This window comes from Mesoplodon bidens (assembly GCF_964165515.1).
Source record: "Mesoplodon bidens genome assembly, chromosome: 19".
Taxonomy (NCBI): Eukaryota; Metazoa; Chordata; class Mammalia; order Artiodactyla; family Ziphiidae; genus Mesoplodon; species Mesoplodon bidens.
This window is the reverse complement of record NC_138179.1, coordinates 54,781,132-54,800,065: the sequence shown is the minus strand read 5'-3', so window position 1 is coordinate 54,800,065 and position 18,934 is coordinate 54,781,132. Positions and strand designations below refer to the sequence as shown.

General features: G+C 50.8%; 2 protein-coding genes and 1 long non-coding RNA gene across 11 annotated transcripts; 2 read left to right on the top strand and 1 right to left on the bottom strand.

The window, feature by feature from the left end:
• Nucleotides 1-1,114: 1,114 nt before the first annotated feature.
• Nucleotides 1,115-11,315, bottom strand: LOC308607005. 9 transcript variants are annotated; one of them, XR_014013934.1, is made up of 6 exons: nucleotides 8,434-9,282; nucleotides 6,583-6,661; nucleotides 5,058-5,116; nucleotides 4,582-4,644; nucleotides 1,708-1,921; nucleotides 1,115-1,509 (listed from the first exon to the last, which is right to left on the bottom strand). It is a non-coding gene; the product is annotated as an uncharacterized lncRNA (long non-coding RNA). The 9 variants fall into 9 exon arrangements; XR_014013933.1 differs by having other exon boundaries at nucleotides 1,115-1,921; XR_014013935.1 differs by lacking the exons at nucleotides 1,115-1,509; nucleotides 1,708-1,921 and adding an exon at nucleotides 3,826-3,960 and having other exon boundaries at nucleotides 4,594-4,644.
• Nucleotides 2,411-4,650, top strand: LOC308607003 (homeobox protein Hox-B3; the record flags this gene model as incomplete). The annotated part of the gene is made up of 2 exons (XM_081218591.1): nucleotides 2,411-2,972; nucleotides 3,821-4,650. Exons 1-2 carry the CDS (start codon nucleotides 2,525-2,527, stop codon nucleotides 4,648-4,650), a joined length of 1,278 nt encoding a protein of 425 aa, XP_081074717.1. The 5' UTR covers nucleotides 2,411-2,524.
• HOXB2 (homeobox B2) lies at nucleotides 9,335-12,391 on the top strand. The gene is made up of 2 exons (XM_081218592.1): nucleotides 9,335-10,588; nucleotides 11,354-12,391. The coding sequence occupies exons 1-2, from the start codon at nucleotides 10,207-10,209 to the stop codon at nucleotides 12,016-12,018; spliced, it is 1,047 nt and encodes a 348-aa protein (XP_081074718.1). The 5' UTR covers nucleotides 9,335-10,206; the 3' UTR covers nucleotides 12,019-12,391.
• Nucleotides 12,392-18,934: the final 6,543 nt, after the last annotated feature.

Genomic DNA, 18,934 nt, shown 5'->3' with positions numbered 1-18,934 from the left:
TCCTTCCCTCCCTCCCTTTCTCCCGAGAAGCCATATGGAGCCTGGATTTTTCCAACATGGAGGCAAGGGAAATAGACATGTTTGGCTTGGTAGAGCTGCTCCCCACCCCCCGTTTTCCTGGATCCCCAGATCTCCGATGCCCTCGGCACCTTTCCCTCTTCTCACTGTCCCATCCGCCAGGCCTCTGCGCCCTCCAGCCGAGTCCGGCCCGGCAAAGTCCCGGTGCGGAGTTGCTAAGATGCCTTTTAATTCGGTTACCTCCAGCGCCCAAACTTGCTGCCGCTCTAGGGCTCGGCCCTCGGCCGGGTGTGCTTGGAACCTGGCCGCTGCTAACCGTTTCCATGTCCTGAACGCTTTCTCTTCGCCTCCTTGGGACAACATAGCTCATCGCCAGCCACCGCGGCAGCAGCAGCCGAGACAGCCCGGCGGCGGCAGCCAGGGGCTAACTCTGTCCGCAAACCTTCCCAGCCCTTTCTCGCCGCCAGCGGAGTCTCCATTCTTTCCTATCACGTCTCTGGCTTCTTGCTTCCCACACTCTCCTGGCCTCCGTCCTGCGATGGTTTGCGAGTTTATTGCAGGGGGAGCGACAGGAATTTCAGCCCCAGGCGTCTAGTCAAATTATTGTTTTATCATCACCATCATCATCATCATCATCATTACTGCTGTAACAATCATTTAGACTAAATAAAGCCAGGGCCCAGCCAGCCAACCCCCTCCAACAGTTTTATTTCATTCTCCTATTAATAACAAACTGATGCCTGTTAATTAATTCCCCCTTCATCCAGGGCTGCTCCGAAGCTAATTTTGGTTAAATCATCAGAGGCTAATGGTAATAATAATAAAGGAGTTGGGTCGGCCTGGTCAATTGAACTCCAGTTCTCCTCCCTGGAAGGACCTGCTGCTTTGCAGACCGATGCGTGTTTCCCAGAAACAAATTCTTCCCAGAACCCAATCAGAACTCAGGGCTACCCGGCTCCCTTTTGAGTATAAATCTGTGCCATTAAGAAGGGGGTTTATGTGTGGGAGGGATTTCCTTCACCTGCACTCCTTTTTGTTTTATTTTCCTATTTTTAGTATTCTCTGGAGTTGACCAGCTGGGCTGAATGAGATTTAAGTAGTCCAAACTCATATGTCAGAAGAGAGGGTCAGTCTGAAGATTTTATGAAAAGTGATGGTGAGGGGTTGGGAAGATAGATGGGGGGATGCAGTCAGAAGTTTCAGAAGAAATACACAAAATCCTATGACAGCTTGAACCTTTATTTTTCCAGCACACTTTTAAAAGCCTGCATTAAAATAATCATTTTTTTTTGGCCTCAGAGAACTTCAGTAAACAGGGGCACCCAGTTTCCAACCCAGAGAATAATACTGTTCAAATTGCTTTGTTTACTTTCTTTTTTCCTAGGGAAAATTTTTGTTTTAGAAAGCACTTTCCCATCTCTCAGTAGAAAAGTCCAGCAGTTATCCAGTTTCTTTCTTCTTGTCTTCTTTAGAAAAATCAAAGGAAACAGACTGTCAAGAAAAGGGTGGGGAAAAAATTAAGCCTGATGAAAAAAAAAAGAGGGTGGGGGGAGACCTGGGCCAAATGGTCACAGCACCAACCAGCCCCGCCAGGAAAACAATCCTGTTCCATTTGGGGGCCCCATGGGGGCTGATGGCTGTGGGGTCCCAGACTTGGCTAGAATAGACTCAGACTGGAGGTGCTGGTACCTGCAGCAAGGCCATGGAGGAGGCTCAGTGCCACTGGCTCTGCAGCTTAAAAATCTTCAGGAAGTTTCTAGGTCAGGCTGCAGTCTTCGTGAGGTGGGAGGGGAAGGAGAGTATCCCTCACACCAGAAGGTTCCCTGCTCAACTTGCTTCTCCCTCCTGCCTCTTTCAGAGATACTCAGTTTTTTCTCCAGGCTAGACTCTGGATGAAAGGAACCTAGATGGAGGCAAAGACAGGAGGCCTCTCAGCTCAGAGGACAGTGTTGATGATGCTTTTATTGTGGAGTCTGCAACCCCCCCACCACACACCTATCCCAGATTGGGGGGGTGGTGTAGAGAGAGGGAAGAGGAGAGGTCAGGGGCTAGTGTGCAGGCAGGAGAGAAGCAATGTCCCTTGCAATAGTAAGATTCTGTATCTAGACAGTCCCCAAAGGCGTAGAGTCCTTATTTTTTGAGTGGAAATGAAAACTGGTGGGCTTTTTCTTTTAAAATTAAAGCGTTGCAATAAGAAAAATCCATTTCAGGTCAAGGAAGTGGCCTCAGCATCTGCTGTGAAGATGTTGGGTGGGGGAGAAGAAAAACCCTATTGATGTCAGTTCCCTTTTCAGTTCCTAAGATGGATTTGAGCCCCAGTCCTCTTCCCCCCCTGTGTCTCTTCTCTCACCCCGCAGGTCAACCGCTACGAACAGACCCCGGGAGGAGGGGGGCAGAAAGGGGAGGGGGGTCCGACGAGCCACGTGACCCCAGGGGTGCCAATGTCCGGTCGTGAGGGTATCAGGCCCTTGCAAGTTGCCACCCACCGCCCGGGCCTCGCCCAGCGATGCAGAAAGCCACCTACTACGACAACGCTGCGGCCGCACTCTTCGGAGGCTACTCCTCGTACCCTGGCAGCAATGGCTTCGGCTACGACGGTCCCCCTCAACCCCCCTTCCAGGCCGCCACGCACCTGGAGGGTGACTACCAGCGCTCAGCGTGCTCGCTGCAGTCCCTGGGCAACGCCGCCCCGCACGCCAAGAGCAAGGAGCTCAACGGCAGCTGCATGAGGCCCGGCCTGGCCCCCGAGCCCCTGCCCGCCCCGCCCGGCTCACCCCCGCCCAGCGCTGCACCCACCAGTACCACTAGCAACAGCAGTAACGGGGGCGGCCCCAGCAAAAGCGGCCCCCCAAAGTGCGGTCCCGGCTCCAACTCTACCCTCACCAAACAGATATTCCCCTGGATGAAAGAGTCGAGGCAAACGTCCAAGCTGAAAAACATCTCCCCCGGCACAGGTACCGGCTCTCTGGCTTCCTCGTCGTCAGCGTTTGTCCGGGCCAGGAATGTCACTGTTATTCTAGCACCAGCCCCTAGGCGCCCAGGCGGCGGCCTGGGAACAATATCAGGTGGCGGCGTTAGCGGCGCATTTCCCCGTACCCCCGACCACCTGATGACCCCTGACCCCGCCAACACCCTCTCCCTCCAGCCCCCTCCACCTGAGCTTCTGAGAGGTCCAGAAGTCCAGGTGCTCGGCCTCAGCCCTTCGCAAGGCCGCAGAGTCAGACGCTGCCAGCAGACGCAGAGTCGTCAACGATTGATTATTATTAAGGATGATTACTGTGGGCATTAATCACAGTCGCTCGGGCGGCCCGGGGTCCCGGCCTCCAGGCACTACAGCCTCCTCGCCCCACATTTCCGCGCCCTGCCCAGAATGTCCAGACTCCCCCCGGGATTCTCCTCAGGCACCTGCCGGGTCCACAGGACCGGGCGGGGTGGGGGTGGGAGGAGTGTCTTCCACACCTGGAACTGGGGATAAGGGGGTGGAAGCGTGCGCGAGAAAATCCAGCCCTAAATAAATGACCATGCGGCTCTGTCTGCGTGACATGATCAAATTTTCATAAGCTGGGGCAGCGAGAGGCGAACAGGTCTCTTAATAAATGCCACTATTATAGAGTGTCCGCTAATGCGACGGGCGGGTGGGGGGGCAGTGGAGAGGAGGAGGCGGGGACGCGAAGGGGAGGGCGGCGGGTGCTCCGAGTCCAGGCCTGGATTTATTAAGAAACGATGCATTCAATTTCGGCGTGTTCAGTAATTATCTTTTATTTCATTTTCTCCCCTTCCCACCCCTCCCCCTCGGATCCAGCAGAGGGCTGCGGCGGCGGCGGCGGCGGCGGCGGCGGCGGAGGAGGCAGTGGCGGCGGCGGGGGAGGGGACAAGAGCCCCCCTGGGTCGGCGGCGTCCAAACGGGCGCGGACGGCGTACACTAGCGCGCAGCTGGTGGAGCTGGAGAAGGAGTTCCACTTCAACCGCTACCTGTGCCGGCCGCGCCGCGTGGAGATGGCCAACCTGCTGAACCTCAGCGAGCGGCAAATCAAGATCTGGTTCCAGAACCGGCGCATGAAGTACAAGAAGGACCAGAAGGCCAAGGGCCTGGCCTCGTCTTCGGGGGGCCCCTCCCCCGCTGGCAGCCCCCCGCAGCCCATGCAGTCCACCGCCGGCTTCATGAACGCCTTGCATTCCATGACCCCCAGCTACGAGAGCCCGTCCCCGCCCGCCTTCGGCAAAGCCCACCAGAATGCCTATGCGCTGCCCTCCAACTACCAGCCCCCTCTCAAAGGCTGCGGCGCCCCTCAGAAGTACCCCCCGACCCCGGCGCCCGATTATGAGCCTCATGTCCTCCAAGCCAACGGGGGCGCCTACGGGACGCCCACCATGCAGGGTAGCCCGGTGTACGTGGGCGGGGGCGGCTACGCGGATCCGCTGCCGCCCCCTGCCGGCCCCTCCCTCTACGGCCTCAGCCACCTTTCCCACCACCCCTCGGGGAACCTGGACTACAACGGGGCGCCTCCTATGGCCCCCAGCCAGCACCACGGACCCTGCGACCCCCACCCCACCTACACAGACCTCTCCTCTCACCATGCGCCTCCTCCTCAGGGTAGAATCCAAGAAGCGCCCAAGTTAACACACCTGTGATGGGAGAGGGAGGGCTGAGGGGCCGGTCCTGGGGTGCGGGAGACCCAGGAAGGGTGGGGGCCGTGGAGTTCTGCGGGACAGCCTGGAGGTCTGAAAGAGGAGGCAGGGAGGTGGCAGCCAGGCTTCCCGGGAAGAAAGGGCCTGGAGTTCCTTCCCCTTCTCCTGGCCTGAGAAGTTGCTTTTTAAGTCCTGCAGCTCTTGTTAAGTCTGCCTGCCAACCCACTGGAAAGGAATCTACAGCAGATTGGAGATGCCCCTATCAATCCTAGGCCTCCAGCAATACCCAGTTGGAATTCCACCCTCGAGAGTGGGGTAGAGAAAGAGGAGATAGGGAAACAAGGCAGAGAAGCACATTTTAAAAAACAGACAAGATGGCTAGGCCATCACCAGCCAACCAACCAACTTACCTTCCGTCTACGTTGGGTAATTCCCCCAAATCTTGATTTTTTTTTTCCTGGCAATTCTCCTTTTTTAAAAAAGAAAAATTTAAACACATTTCAAAATCAAGGGCACAAAGCACGTACCCCTCCCACTTCCCTGAATCCTCAAATTTCTGTCAAATCGATTTGAGGTTGATTGGGCACTCCCTCCATTTCTAGTCCCACACTTTTCCTGCTCTAGGACATTAATGTCTATACCCCGCCCCCATCAATTACAGTCTTCAGAGGGCTCAGGGATGGTGAGAGATCCTGAAAGTCAGAGCTGTCTATATTATAAATATATATATATATATATTTTTCTTTTATGGCAAAGCTGGGAGGTGAGGGCAGGCAAGTTGTCAGGACTGAAGTTTTGCCCATTCTGCTGCTTCGCATCTCAGCTCCAGGTCCATCCCCCTCTCTCCACAGAAAGCAGTCGGTGACGCGAGGTTCTACACTTTTCTTTTCTTCCGTTGCTCTCTTGACTTAACGTGAAAACAGGGTATATTTTAACAAACTGTCTGTCCCAGGCGGGGTCTGCAGCTGGGCCTGTGTGCCTTGCTCAACCGGGACAGGACACTTTTGTTGCACTTAGAGTTTACATTTTAATGGATATAAAAACAACTGTGAGAGATGCCTGGGCCTGCAGGAGTCCAGCATTGCTCAAAAAGTGTGTGTTCTAGTGAACATTTTCATATATATTTATTGGTTATAGCCTGTTAAAATATTTTCCTTTTTGTATTATTTATCCCCCTACATTATGTATTTATATGAGGAAAAAGGAAAAAATTGTACTTTTTTTAGTATTTACTTGTTATAAAGGCTGTTGTGTTCCCTGTCATGTAAAACCAGCTATTTTAGTTATATTGTACTCTAGAAAAGAGCTGTAGATTTATGTTAAACTCGTACTTATGAGCAAGTGTAATTAGTTCTAAAAGGCATGAACTCAGCTCCTAATTGTCACTGTATAGTCCTGAATTTGTAGAATTAGAGTTAATTCCCTCTTGGAACTTTCTTTGTTCTTCTGTAGTTACTTTTTTCCTTACTTAAAAGGGTTGTCTGTCAAACAATTCTTGAATAAACTTTCTGTTATCAATTTTATCTTGTCCTGGTGGTCCAATTTAGATAGCAGAGCAGCAGGCTGCTGACTGCCAGATTTCCCTCAAGGGAAGAATGGTGAAGACCCTGTCCTGGCCTTTTTAGTCCACTGCTCAGGCCCCTACCTCCCCCATCTGTGTCTCAGGTTTATTTGGTTTTTCTCACACAAGCTTGGAGCATTCTGCCAAGTTCTTTAGCTAAGATTTAAGTAACAAGTTTGGGGGGAAAGGAGACTTGGGCGCTCCCTCTCCATCTTTCTGTTTGGCTTCTTTGCCTCTCAGTTTTTCTCATTGATTGGTCTTTTGTCTTTTTGCTTCTTTGGCCACAACTTCCTCACCGCCCCCCCACCCCCTCCACCCCCCCCCCCGCCACCCCATGGACAACAACAAAAACCTGGCCCATTACTGCTTCTTACACGCAACCTAAACTTCACAGTTCTCTTCCGGAGCGACAAAGAAGTCGTCACGTGACCCGAAGCCCAACCACCATTGGGTCTAAAATGAAAACAAAGGAAAATGATTAATCTAAAAAAAAAAATCTGAGGCCTAGACTTCTAAGGTCAAACCTTAAAACTAAAGTGAAATTAAATCACTAAATAAAACTCAGGGCGAAGGGAGAGGAGGCATGTTTGATTTCCACTGCCAGGGAAAGGGGAGAGGAAAAGGGTAGGAGAAGCTGTTGGATCCAAGCGTAAATAAAATGGTCCCCAGGCTAATGTGCTGCTCTGTTTCCACGATCCTTGGGAAAACTTCATTTCTTAGTCGTGGTTCCATAAAACTTTTATCACATTGGAGCGAGGATAGAGAGAGTCTGTCAAAGATGAAATGTCACTGCCGCATTGCTGGAGCCGATAAGAGCGAGGAGACAGGGTGGCTGAAATATGGAGCTAATTCGTTGAAAGAGAAGCGATGGCTGCTTGCTGAAGAGTTGCATAATTCTACTTGTACGCGATGCGCCCACATTGCTTAATTAGGAGCATATATTTGTTGATAGTGATGGGGGGGGGCGTGTCGGTGAGAATCGTTCCAGGCCCTCAGCCTTAAAGCGAGAGCTGATTTTCATTTTTATGTTGCATCCTGGCAGTCCAAGGTTAGTAATTACAGTCTTTATGCAACAATAAATAACAATAAAAAAGCAACCTGAATTCTACACTCCCCCCCCCACCGCCACCAAGTAGGATTTTAACTGGACTAGGCTCACCTAAGCAGCAAGCAATTTAGCATTGGGTCAGGCTATAATTTAAAGGCATAAGAGCGTGCAAAGTTTGATTGGGATCAAATAATGCTCAAGGGTTTTTCTTTCTGTCTGTCTTTCTCTCTCTCTTCCTCTTCCCTGAGTAACATTTTCTGAATGATGTAACTAGATGAAGAGCCATGTTTGGCTCCGGGGGTAGAGGGGATAGATTATTTATCTAGCAGGAGAGAGGCAGGCCAAGTCAGAGAGTTTAGCTCAAGTTTGAAAAACAGAGCTTTGGCTTGAAATTGTAATTGCAAACAAGAAAAATAAGGGCTGCCTTGGCTTGGTGTCCCCTACCCTTCCCTCTGAGGTATTTCAGGCCCTAGCTAAGCAGGGGGAAGGGGAAAATATCTGGTCAAGGGGGAAATATCTGTGCTGTAAGATTCACAGCACAACAAGGGGGCAGGGAAGCGGTGTCTCGGGGAAGGAAGGTTCTCTTGGTCCCTTTTAACACCCAAGTTTTCTGCTGTTCTCTAATCTGGCCATAAAATCTGTCAGCAGGGTTAGAGAGAGCCGTATTTCCTGCAGGGACAGCCGGAGTTGTTGCGGAGAGAAGCGCTCAACCCTGCAGCCAGCTGGGGAGGCTGTGAAAAAACTTGCAGGGCTTTTCAAGGGGGTGGCCGGAGGGAGAGCCCTCTCAGGCCTCACTGCATGACTTCCAGACAGCTACTCTTCAGATTCTTCTCTGCCTACTCCCCACTCCCACCCCCATCCCCTCCTCCAAGTAGCAAAAATTACTTTATTTGGAGCTGAGTTGGACACAACTAACCGTCTCTGGCGAGTTTGCCCAGTTTTTCGGACCAGCTCTCTTGGATCTGAACCCTCCAGAGCTTGCCACCCCCTGCCCTGCAGCCCTCGCCTCCAGCTCCCCTTTTTTCCTCCTGGCTCTCCTCCACCCCACCCTTTTCCTCAGATTTCTCTGTCTTTTTTTACTCACCCACCACCCACGCGGATGAATACTCACCCCCACCCACCACCCACGTGGATGAATACTCACCACCACCCACCACCCACGCGGATGAATACTCACCACCACCCAGATCGTGTCTGTTACACTGACAGAAAGTTTCTAGTTCCAGCTCCCGGCCGAGTTGCCATTTCTCTGCTAACCAGCCTTCTCCTTGCTAGGAGGCAGCAAGCAAGGAGGGGGAGGGGAGGCCAGAGCCGTGGGAGTTCTCCAGACAAACTTTCCACCCAACCCAGCGCCCTTCCTCTGTCCCCATTTCCCATCTGTTTCCCTGCTCTCCCAGAATCACCCTTCTCTTTTGCTAACACCCCCCATCCCCAGGCCTTTTAAAGGGATGTGGAATTTCGGCTGTTCCCTCTGCTTTCCCAAAGAGCCAAATTCTTTGATGCCATCCGAGGGAGCTGTCAGGGGGCTAAGATTGATCGCCTCATCTCCTCTCGGTCCCTCTGACCCACGTATTTAAAAATTTTACCCCAGATCGACTTTTCATTTTCTGTTTTGAGATCTAGTTTCCCACCGATTGCTTGGGGCCCTAAGTCTTGTATCCCTTCCCTCCAGTAAATTACAGCACTCCCTAAATTCATACTATCTTGATCCTTTGAAAAGAAATAAACAACAATTCCCTCCAGGGGCCAGAAATGGAATATCATCTCAGTGGTCATTATTGTTTCACCCCCTCAATGTTCAGGGAATTCCACCTTGTCAGGGATATTAATTAATACAATGGCAAAAATGGCAGGGGGATTCCTAGGGGGAAAAGCCCCACCTCCAGCCCATACATACATTGACCTGAGGTTTGTGAGTTCTCTAAGTTACATCGGTGGCTACCTTGGTTCTTGTTCCTGTTGCTGGATATAGATGCAGATACAGGCTTGAGGCTTGAGTGGGTGGGTGCATATGCATCTTAGACCCTGTCTGTTGGGGGTGTCATAGAGGAGTGCACATGCCTCCAGGTGAGGAGGCAGGTAGACATAGGGGCAGGGGTAGTGCTGCAAACGCTGGGCAGAGAAGGCAACTGAGACCACAGAGCTATGTAGGCCAGAGGTGCAAAAGGGCCCCTCACTATCTCTCTCACCCCTCTGTGTCAGCCTAGGGGTGCTTGTCGATTTCCCAAGATTTATCTGTTGCTTTTGGGGGGTGGGTGGGGGATGCTGCTGATGCGTGCAAATCTCTTCCTTACTGCACGGTAACACCCACCTTTCCCAAAGGCGAAAGCCTCTTTTTACTAACTCTTCCTCTCACATTGAGATCCTCACTCAGCTTCCTTTTGGGGGGAGAGGAGGGGAAGAGAATGCTGCTGGCCTTGTAAAGAAAGCTTTAATTTACTCTACTAAAAATATTTGCAGAAGAGGACGATTTCTCCCTTAGGTTCTCTTGTTTCCTGTGATTCCAGAACCTCCCATCCTCTGAAGGGGATGAGGAAAAGGTTCCTTTAGCTTTTCTGGAGAAAGGGAGGCATGGGGAGAGGGAGTGTAGGACTGGGGGGCTCATGGTGTCCAGGTCATGGTCCTCTAGGGTTTTTGAATCAATTAAAGCAAATAACGCTCTCTGTTTTCCACCAGGCCCAGACAAGCGATTGGCCAAGGCCGGTCCCGTGACCATGAATTCCCTGCAATTTCGCCGGAGTCCTGGGTTTAATAGAGAGAGTCCCCATACGCTTGTATTTATCAGCAATATACAATTATAAAGGCCCAAAATTAAAAAAAAAAAAGCAAAATCTTCCCCTCCCAAAATCGCTCCATCACACAGACCTGGGGGGGGGCAGGAGGGGGGGTCCCTTCCGATCCTCCCTCCTGACGCCCCCCCAGCAGGCCCCCTCCCCCACCATTGAAAGCCATGAATTTTGAATTTGAGAGGGAGATTGGGTTTATAAACAGCCAGCCATCGCTCGCCGAGTGTCTGACTTCCTTCCCCGCTGTCTTGGAGACATTTCAAACTTCATCAATCAAGGAGTCGACATTAATTCCTCCTCCTCCTCCTCCTTTCGAGCAAACCTTCCCCAGCCTCCAGCCCGGCGCCTCCACCCTTCAGAGACCCGGGAGCCAAAAGCGAGCTGAAGATGGGCCCGCTCCGCCGCCGCCGCCGTTCCCCGCCGCCCCCCTGGCCCCTGAGTTCCCCTGGATGAAAGAGAAGAAATCCGCCAAGAAACCCAGCCAATCCGCCACGTCTCCCCCGGCCGCCTCCTCCGTCCCGGCCTCCGGGGTCGGATCGCCCGCAGGTCGGTAAGCGCGGTAGGGATGGGGTGAGGGGCAGCTAGAAAGAAAGCGGGGAGAAGGAGCGATGGGGGAGGGAGAAAAGCTGGCGAGCCTGTTGGGGTGCCTTGCCCCCGTCGATTCCAGGGACGAGGAAGCAGAAAAGACCGCTGGGGTTCAGGCCTGGCCGCTGCCTGCACTTTTTTTTTTTTTTCTTTCTACAGCAGATTTTGGAAGCTGGTTGGGGAAGAGCATTTTTTTTCTGCTAGAAGAAAAGCTTTTGATTGAGGTTTCACCTTTATCTGTGTGGAGGAGTGTTGTTGGCTGGGGTCGAATCTGGAGGCAGGAAAAGATTCGGTCCCATCTACCCCAGCTCTAGGAAAAGAGGGGGAATTTGAGACCTAGGGAGCTAGGGAGGGAAGGTGAGGAACAACCTTTCTTTATGAACCCTCTCCCCAGGCTGAGGTGGAAAGTGCCGAAATTAGGGGTCCACTCAGAGGACCTGGGAGGGGGCTCTGAGGTTCTGGGGGAGAAAGGGAACCGCTTCCTACCCCATGCGTGGCTCGTGGGCGGCTCTCTGAATGCTGTGCCCTGACCCGGGCCGAGTCTGGAGGCGAGACAGGAACGGGAAAGAAGGCAAGGGCCTTGGGAGGGAGCCGCTTTGGTAAGCGGTCAGGGCGGGGGGTGCTGCTGATATTGTTTTGGGCTGATGGGGTAGTCTTTATTTCAACCAAGTCGAGGTTGGGTTAAGGACACGGCCCGCGTTGACGCCCAGCCCGCTTTCCCTGCAGATGGGCCGGGCCTGCAGGAGGCCGCGGGCGGCGGGGCGCGCAGGCTGCGCACTGCTTACACCAACACGCAGCTGCTGGAGCTGGAGAAGGAATTCCACTTTAACAAGTACCTGTGCCGGCCGCGCCGCGTGGAGATAGCGGCCCTGCTGGACCTCACCGAGAGGCAGGTCAAAGTGTGGTTCCAGAATAGGCGCATGAAGCACAAGCGGCAGACGCAGCACCGAGAGCCGCCCGACGGGGAGCCAGCCTGCCCCGGCGCACCGAAGGACACCGGCGAGCCCGCCGAGGAGCCCGTGACCAGCCCGGGCCGCCCCACCGCCTCGCAGGCGGCGCGGGAAGCCTGCTGTCACCCGCCTGAGGTCGCGCCGGGGCCTCCGAGCGCCTCGGGCCCCCGGCCTTTGGCAGCTCGCGTGGAGGACGCGGGCGCGCGGAGGCCGGACGGCGCGCTGCGGTCGGAGCCGTTGCCAGAAGACGCCTTCCCGGAGCGGCAGGATTCACCTTTCCTGCCCGACCTCAGCTTCTTCGCGGCCGACTCCTGTCTCCAGCTGTCCGGAGGCCTCTCCCCCAGCCTCCAGGGCTCGCTCGACAGCCCGGTTCCCTTCTCCGAGGAAGAGCTGGACTTCTTCACCAGCACCCTCTGTGCCATCGACCTGCAGTTCTCCTGATAACCCGCTTCCTCCTCCCGGCCCTCGACCCCCGCCCCCCTCGGCTGCCGAGGATCCCCCTCCCCAAGCCGTGTAGACTTCTTTATGTGTTTTGCTAAAATTCAGGTATTATTGAATTACCGTTTAATCCACTTCCTTTCTTCTCTCTTTAAAATATTGGGCACTCGGGCGTCTTTTAAAAATCACACAGAAAAAATCCGTTTGGTAGAGTCCTTCCAACGAAATCTCAGGAATAATTAAACTCTGGCGCGGGGGCAGGGGTGTGCTTTCTTAAAAGGAGCTAGAGGAACCTATTTTCCTCTTTTTTTTTAAGTTTTAGATCGTAGATTATTTATTAAAATTCTTTAATAATAGGAAAAGGGAAAAGTATTTATTGTACATTATTTTCATAGATTAAATAAATGTCTTTATAATATGAAAACGAGTGTTTGTGTTGGGACCCAGCCCCTTTCCTCCCCGCACCCCCTAGGCCGGCCCTCCCTCCCTCAGGGCCAGCGCCAGGTTTGTCTGGCCCTGGGCCGACTAAGCCCGGGTGGTACAAAAGGGGTCCTATTTGGCCGCCCGCCTCTCCACCCGCAGCTCTGACGAGAGTGGGCGTTTGTTGCCACCCCCTAACAGATAGCCTTTGGCTCTGCTTAAAAATAAAGGTAGGGGGAGAGGGTGCCCTGCCAACTGAAGTGGGTGTCAGGAGAAGAGGCTTCGGGGTCGTGGTGGGAGGCGCAGAGGTTCAGCTAGATTGGGAGGGGTCCTAGGCTTCTCGCCTCAGTGCCCCCAATTGGGGTGGAGGAGCTTTTCCCAGGACGCCTGGGGACCCGACTCCTGGGGTCGTGGGCAGGGCCAAGGAGTGGAGTGCGGTCGGGGGGTTTCTTGGGAAGCAGGGCCTGTGCCCAGGGATGGTAGCTGACCTCCAAGTGGACAAGAAAGGAGACCGGGTGGAAAATGTAGCGGGGGCCGGGTACCAATGCTCTTCGGGCCCCTCAGTCACCCTAAGGCTCCTGGAGTTGGGAGGAGCGTCCGAAGAGCTGCCGGGCGACAAGCCCCGGGAAGCCCGGGCTGCGTTGGGAGGCGCTTGGCCTGCAGGCAGCGAAGGAGGAGCGAGGAACGCGGGAGGCAGACAGGGAAGCAAGGAAGATGCTCAAAATGGCGCTGGGGCCGGGCGGCAGGGAGGGCGAGGGAAGAGGTTGTGGCCGCCATGACAGCCGCCTCGGGATGCGCGGGGCCAGCCCCGGGGACCGTCCCCGCACCCACCTTCGCCTTTCCGGATCATCCAGATGCCAGTGAAGAAAGGGAGCCAGGGAGCCTCCTTTTGGTTTTTGTATTGTTTAAAAAATCAGCCCAACGGATGCTAAGGACGCGAGATGGACGGAGAGTCCGCGAGGGGGTGGGAGTGGGAGGGGGTGAAAGGCGGATCTTGTTGGCCCGGCTTTGCCTAGCCGAATCTGACTTTTGATCCTTCGCTCTGGGATTTGATGCCCGGCCAGAGCTTTCTCCAAGTGCAGACCTACCTGTCTTTGCCCAGAAGTTCATTTGCCATCTCAACACTATCTCCTATCCCCCACCGCACCTTGCCAGGCTTCTTGCAAACCCGGTAAGCGGGAAAGAAGGATCGATCGCCCCATCTGCCTCCTGGTTTGTTCCGGGGAACGTGGAGATTTAAAGGGCCCTGGAAAGCCATCCATCCTCCTTAGGTTTATTTAATATTTCTCGGGCTCAGAAACAGACACCGCAGGGCTACCTCCCCAGCAGATGCTGCCGTTCTTGAAAAGCAGTTTATTTCCCAGGCCTCCCAGACTTTCCCCTGAACCAGCAGGACGGGGACTTGGAGTCCCGGGCACCGAGAGGCAACAACTGTCAGGAAAAGCCAGGAGCCAACATAGGTCGTGACATATAGGACTAGACAGGCCCTTGCATATTTTTTTAACCTGGTCCCTCAGTGTGGGAAGCACACACATCTTATTCCGCTGGAATTTAATCCCTTAAACTGTCTTAATATAGAATTCATCTCCTGCATTAAATAATGTTATGTCACGTTAAATTGCACTTATTTCTGTCATAAATAAATTAATATAGAACAATTAGATGTGTTATTAATAACGATATCATGTATCTTATTAGTTTATTTTCCCTCATAAAATATATAGGTATGAAATAAATTCAATATATTAAAGTAATAATACACAGCTTATTGGCTTGTGTGTTTATTTTCCCCATAAATAAGTGAACATATAATATATTAAAACCACACTATACATCTCATTGGGCTGTGTGTTTATTCCTCCATAAAATATGCCCATAGACAGTGTTTAACATCTCTAAAATCACAGCACATGGCTACCTCTACGCCAACAAAATAAAGACATTTCAGCTGGGGTTTTGATTTCTGTGGACAGCCAAACTGGATAATTTGGTCTAGTTAAAAATGCTCTTTCAGCTATAGCAAAGAGCAAGAATACCAGAAGGATCTTGCTGATTGCCCACCTTCCAGCTTTCTTTGGTCAAAAGGAGAGCACCCTTGATCAATGCCAAAAATGCAGGATCTGCTCCGCTGGAGAGAATTCACCTCCTGGCATCATGGCTTGGTCTGCAGTACTCAGGGGCCTCTGAGGTTCCAGTTCTCTAAGAGACCTGATGGACCAGCAGCATCAGCAGTATCTGTGGGATAGTCAGGAATGCAGAATCTTAGGCCCCACTCCAAATCTTCTGAATCAAAATCTCAATTCAGCAGATCCCCAAGTAATCTATATGCACATTAAAGTTTGAGAAGTACTGCTGGATCATAATGCCACCTTTCTTCCTGCCTTCCTCCCATGCTTAAGAATTTTTGACCCACTTTACCTGACCACGCCTTCCAATCTACTTCAACCCAAACCAGTGGCCCAAAGGGCACTGAATTTCAGCTCCTGCCTGAGGCTGCGTCATTCCCTGATCCTCCCTGCCAAAGTGAGTGGAGGGCCCAACGAAAGGCTCAATCTACCTGTTTAGATCCAGGTACTTTCTGTGTCCTGGGGGTGAGAAGCAACCAATCCAGGGAATCAGGAGGTCCAGCATTTCCCCTGACTGATTATTAGAGAGGAGTTAGAGCTCTTTTTACAGGCAACACACGGCCTCTCTCTCTTTCTTCTGTCCCATGTTTCACGAAACTCACCATCTCTGATGCCACCAGAGCAGAACAAAGAGGCAAGGTATTTCCAAAAGGAAGTGACTCCTCTTTTCTATCCCAACCAATTTCAAATTCAAAGGAATGTCTGGCAATTTAGGATTCATAAGGGGCCAGGATTCAGGATGCCTGTGTTCCAAATTAGCTCCTTTTCCTTGTTTCGTCTCTAGGGTCATCCTCTTTAACCTGAGTTTTCCAGGCTGGCTATGGAGAAGGAAGGAGAAGAGGATGGTTTCCCAGATAAGGCAGCAGACCCACCCCCAGTGATGGCAGGTTAGAGGGCAGTGCCAGGTGGCTGTACTCACTCATCCTATCCTGATGGGGCAGGACTCCTCTTGAGTGGTATGTAGCACAGACTGGTTATAAACTGGCTGTGGTTGGAGCGGGAAGGCTTCAGTGCAGTCCTGAAGCTGCGGGTCAGTCTGCCCTGCTCTTGGTGAGTCATTCTTTTAAGAAGAGTGGCCCATTAATATTATGGTGAAAGCAAAAGACCGTTAGATTGAGGAATTATTTGCAATCATGATAACCATGAGTCATTAAAATTTTTTTTTTAACTTATGCCTGGGTAAGTCCCTTCCCCTTCCCAGACCTCAGTTTCTCCAACTATAAAATAAATGGAAGAACCTAATGCCTCTAATGTTCTCTGCATCAGTATACGCCAAAAGTGTATTCATTAGTCTTCACAAACAATGTATCAAATATTTATCATGGCTGGTTCACGTGCTTTTAAATGGAGGTGGTGACTCTTGATGTTTGATGATAACCCACCTCCCAAGTATCTGGTCCAGCCATTTTAACAAATTTTATTTTGTATCTTTACACAAACAATCATGCCCCAATCCCTATTTAAAAGCAGGGAGAGAAATTTTTTCAACAAGCATGTAATTGGTTGTAGCGCTGTGTGCCAGGTGCCAGGTATTCAATGAATATGAGTATTAAGAAGTGTCCTAAAAATTCCCAATAAAGTAGTTAAAAGTGTTACCAGTTTTGCTATGGCTTCAAAAATGACATCCTTCAATTTAATGTGATGCAGTTTGTAGTATTTGGACAACACTTCAGCGATGCTGGATTTTCCCACAGCAGGAGGACCAAGAATGCAAATTTTGATGGGCTAAAAGAGGAGAATAAGCATCATACAGGGAGCTCTGAACCATCTGTAGCTAGACAGTGTTCTTGATTTCAAGGGTCGGCCCTTTTAAGTCTCAGGATCCTGCAGGCTGACTCTCACTCTTCCATCAAGACCCAAGAGTCACTTCCTCCTGGTGTTTAATGAGAATCCACTATGTGCCCTGAGCTGGGCACGGGGGACACGACACTCAGCAAGATGTGAACCAAGTACTCGAGCATTACATGCTACCAGTTTCACCTTTGTGGTGCTACTCCTGTAAAGGCAGCAGAGAAATAGAATTTCTGGTCCACTATACAGGGTGCTTAATTTATTGCCTGATGAACATTGTTTCTGAACTAAACTTGGTCTTTAATTAAACTTTTCTTTTTAAAAACAGTTAATTAAAAAATAAAAATAAATGAAAACAAAACAAAAAAAGTGTCCTAGCCATGTTTTCCTCTGGCTTTCATTCTCTGCCACTTTCCCCAACATTTGGTTATGTTTACTCTTGTTTGAAAAAGAGTAGGACATTTTATACAAAAAGAGGCACCAAACTTCTTTGCCATGGTGTATTAGACTTCATTTATTTTTTAAAACGTTTATTTATTTATTTTGAGCACTCCACGAGGCATGTGGGATCTTAGTTTCCGGACCAGGACCAGGGATCGAACCCCTGCCCTCTGTAGCGGAAGTATGGAGTCCTAACCGCTGGGCCTCCAGGGAATTCCCAGCATACTAGACTTTAAAAGTCCCCTGTAGAAGCTTCCTGGTGGCGCAGTGGTTGAGAGTCTGCCTGCCGATGCAGGTGACGCGGGTTCGTGCCCCGGTCCGGGAGGATCCCACATGCTGTGGAGCGGCTGGGCCCGTGGGCCATGGCCGCTGGGCCTGCGCATCCGGAGCCTGTGCTCTGCAACGGGAGAGGCCGCGACGGTGAGAGGCCTGCGTACCGCAAAAACAAAAAACAAACAAAAAAAGAGTCCCCTGTAGTCAGGTTTTATCTGGTTGCTAGGGTATCAGAGCATAGGTACAAATTCTGGGTCTCCCTAAAGAGCTCTGCTGAACCCCCTGCCCACCTTTCCTCCAGGTCTCTGACAAACACTCGCTGGCCCCACTGTACCTCTTCCTGAAATATGGTCTATCAAGTACATGTCCTCAGTTTGCAGAAAGGAGACTCTCGGGCCCTACATCATTCCCTTCACCTGCTATGGCTGGTGTGGCCCAAATCCTCCACTGACCTCTGCAGCCCAGCTCTGCCCTCCTGCTCCCCCACCCCCATCCCTCTCCACACTCAGTGGTGAGGCAGATATTTGGTGCCTGAAGGAGATCTAACAAACTGCTTCCTCCTCTGAGGAGAGAGTCAACAGTAAAAGTGTCTTCCTAAATCCTTCTCTAATTCCCAACCACCACAGAAAAATCACAGTCTGGACAGTCATTCAGATACAAATTCAACTTGATGGGTGTTCAGTAAGTTCTCCACCGTGGGTATTTTGGCCGCAACCACCATACCTGGATAGACCCAATTAAGTAGAAAGTTATTTCAATTCTTCATGTTTCTCTAATCTTTCCTTTTAGAAAGATCCCGACTCTCTGACTTACTTTTCCCTCCAGGTGAAAGTTTATATCCTATTCTGACATCACAGAAGTCAGGTTCAACCCCTACCTTTGGAAGGACAGTTTCTAAGCTAAACCCTTCAAGGGAAGAGAGAAAACATCTAGAAAACTTTTCTCCAAAATTTGGAAGGTCAGGAAGTTCTGGCTAATACCCAACCTCAAATCTTTCTGCTGCAGTTTTAATCATTTGGATTTGTTATAGATTATACAATATTAGGCTTTTCTTTTCAAAAAAACTCTTCAGTTTAGAAGAAAATTCTTTGCCTAAATGGAGCCAGCCTTCTGATTCTCAATGAAATTTGCATATGATAAAGTACATATTGTACAATATATGGTGATATGTTACATAAACATATAGCACATGTGCTATTTTCCTATCACATATTTCCATATTTTAATATGTTAGTTATATTAAAAAACTGAAGACTGACTCATACTACTTCAGACTGTGCATGTAATGCCAATATCATACACTTACAGAGTTCTCTATGGTTTATATTTTCTTGTTTGCTTTAATCCTACTAACAATGCAGTGAAGTAAGCAGTATTAAACCCATTCTTCTTCTCTGAGGCTGAGATTCAGAGAAACCGGGGAACTTGTCCAGGATCATAATGCTAAGAAGTGGCCAAGCAAGGATTTGAACCCAAGTATTCTGGCCCCAAAACTAATAGTCTTCCCAGTACATTATGCACCACCCATAGCCTATGGTTCTCAACCAGATTTGTGACATTTTAATGAGCTTGTAGTAAAACCAAACAGCACTGAATTCAGGTTGCATCCTCCCCCCAAACAGCAACAAGAAACCATTTCTTATGGAGAAAAAAATTATAACCTTGAATTATCTTTTAAATTCTTAAGTTCCAGTCTTTGATCTTGGACTTTGGTCTTCAAGATCTGGGCTGGGGAGAGCAGGCAGAGAGGCACTTAAGGGCCTAATGAAAGAACTGTTGGATTGACCCTGCCAACCCCCAGCTAAAGCACCTTCCTCCATAGAAAAGGCCAGAATTAGGTGCAAACTTCTAACACTTCCCCATTCTGA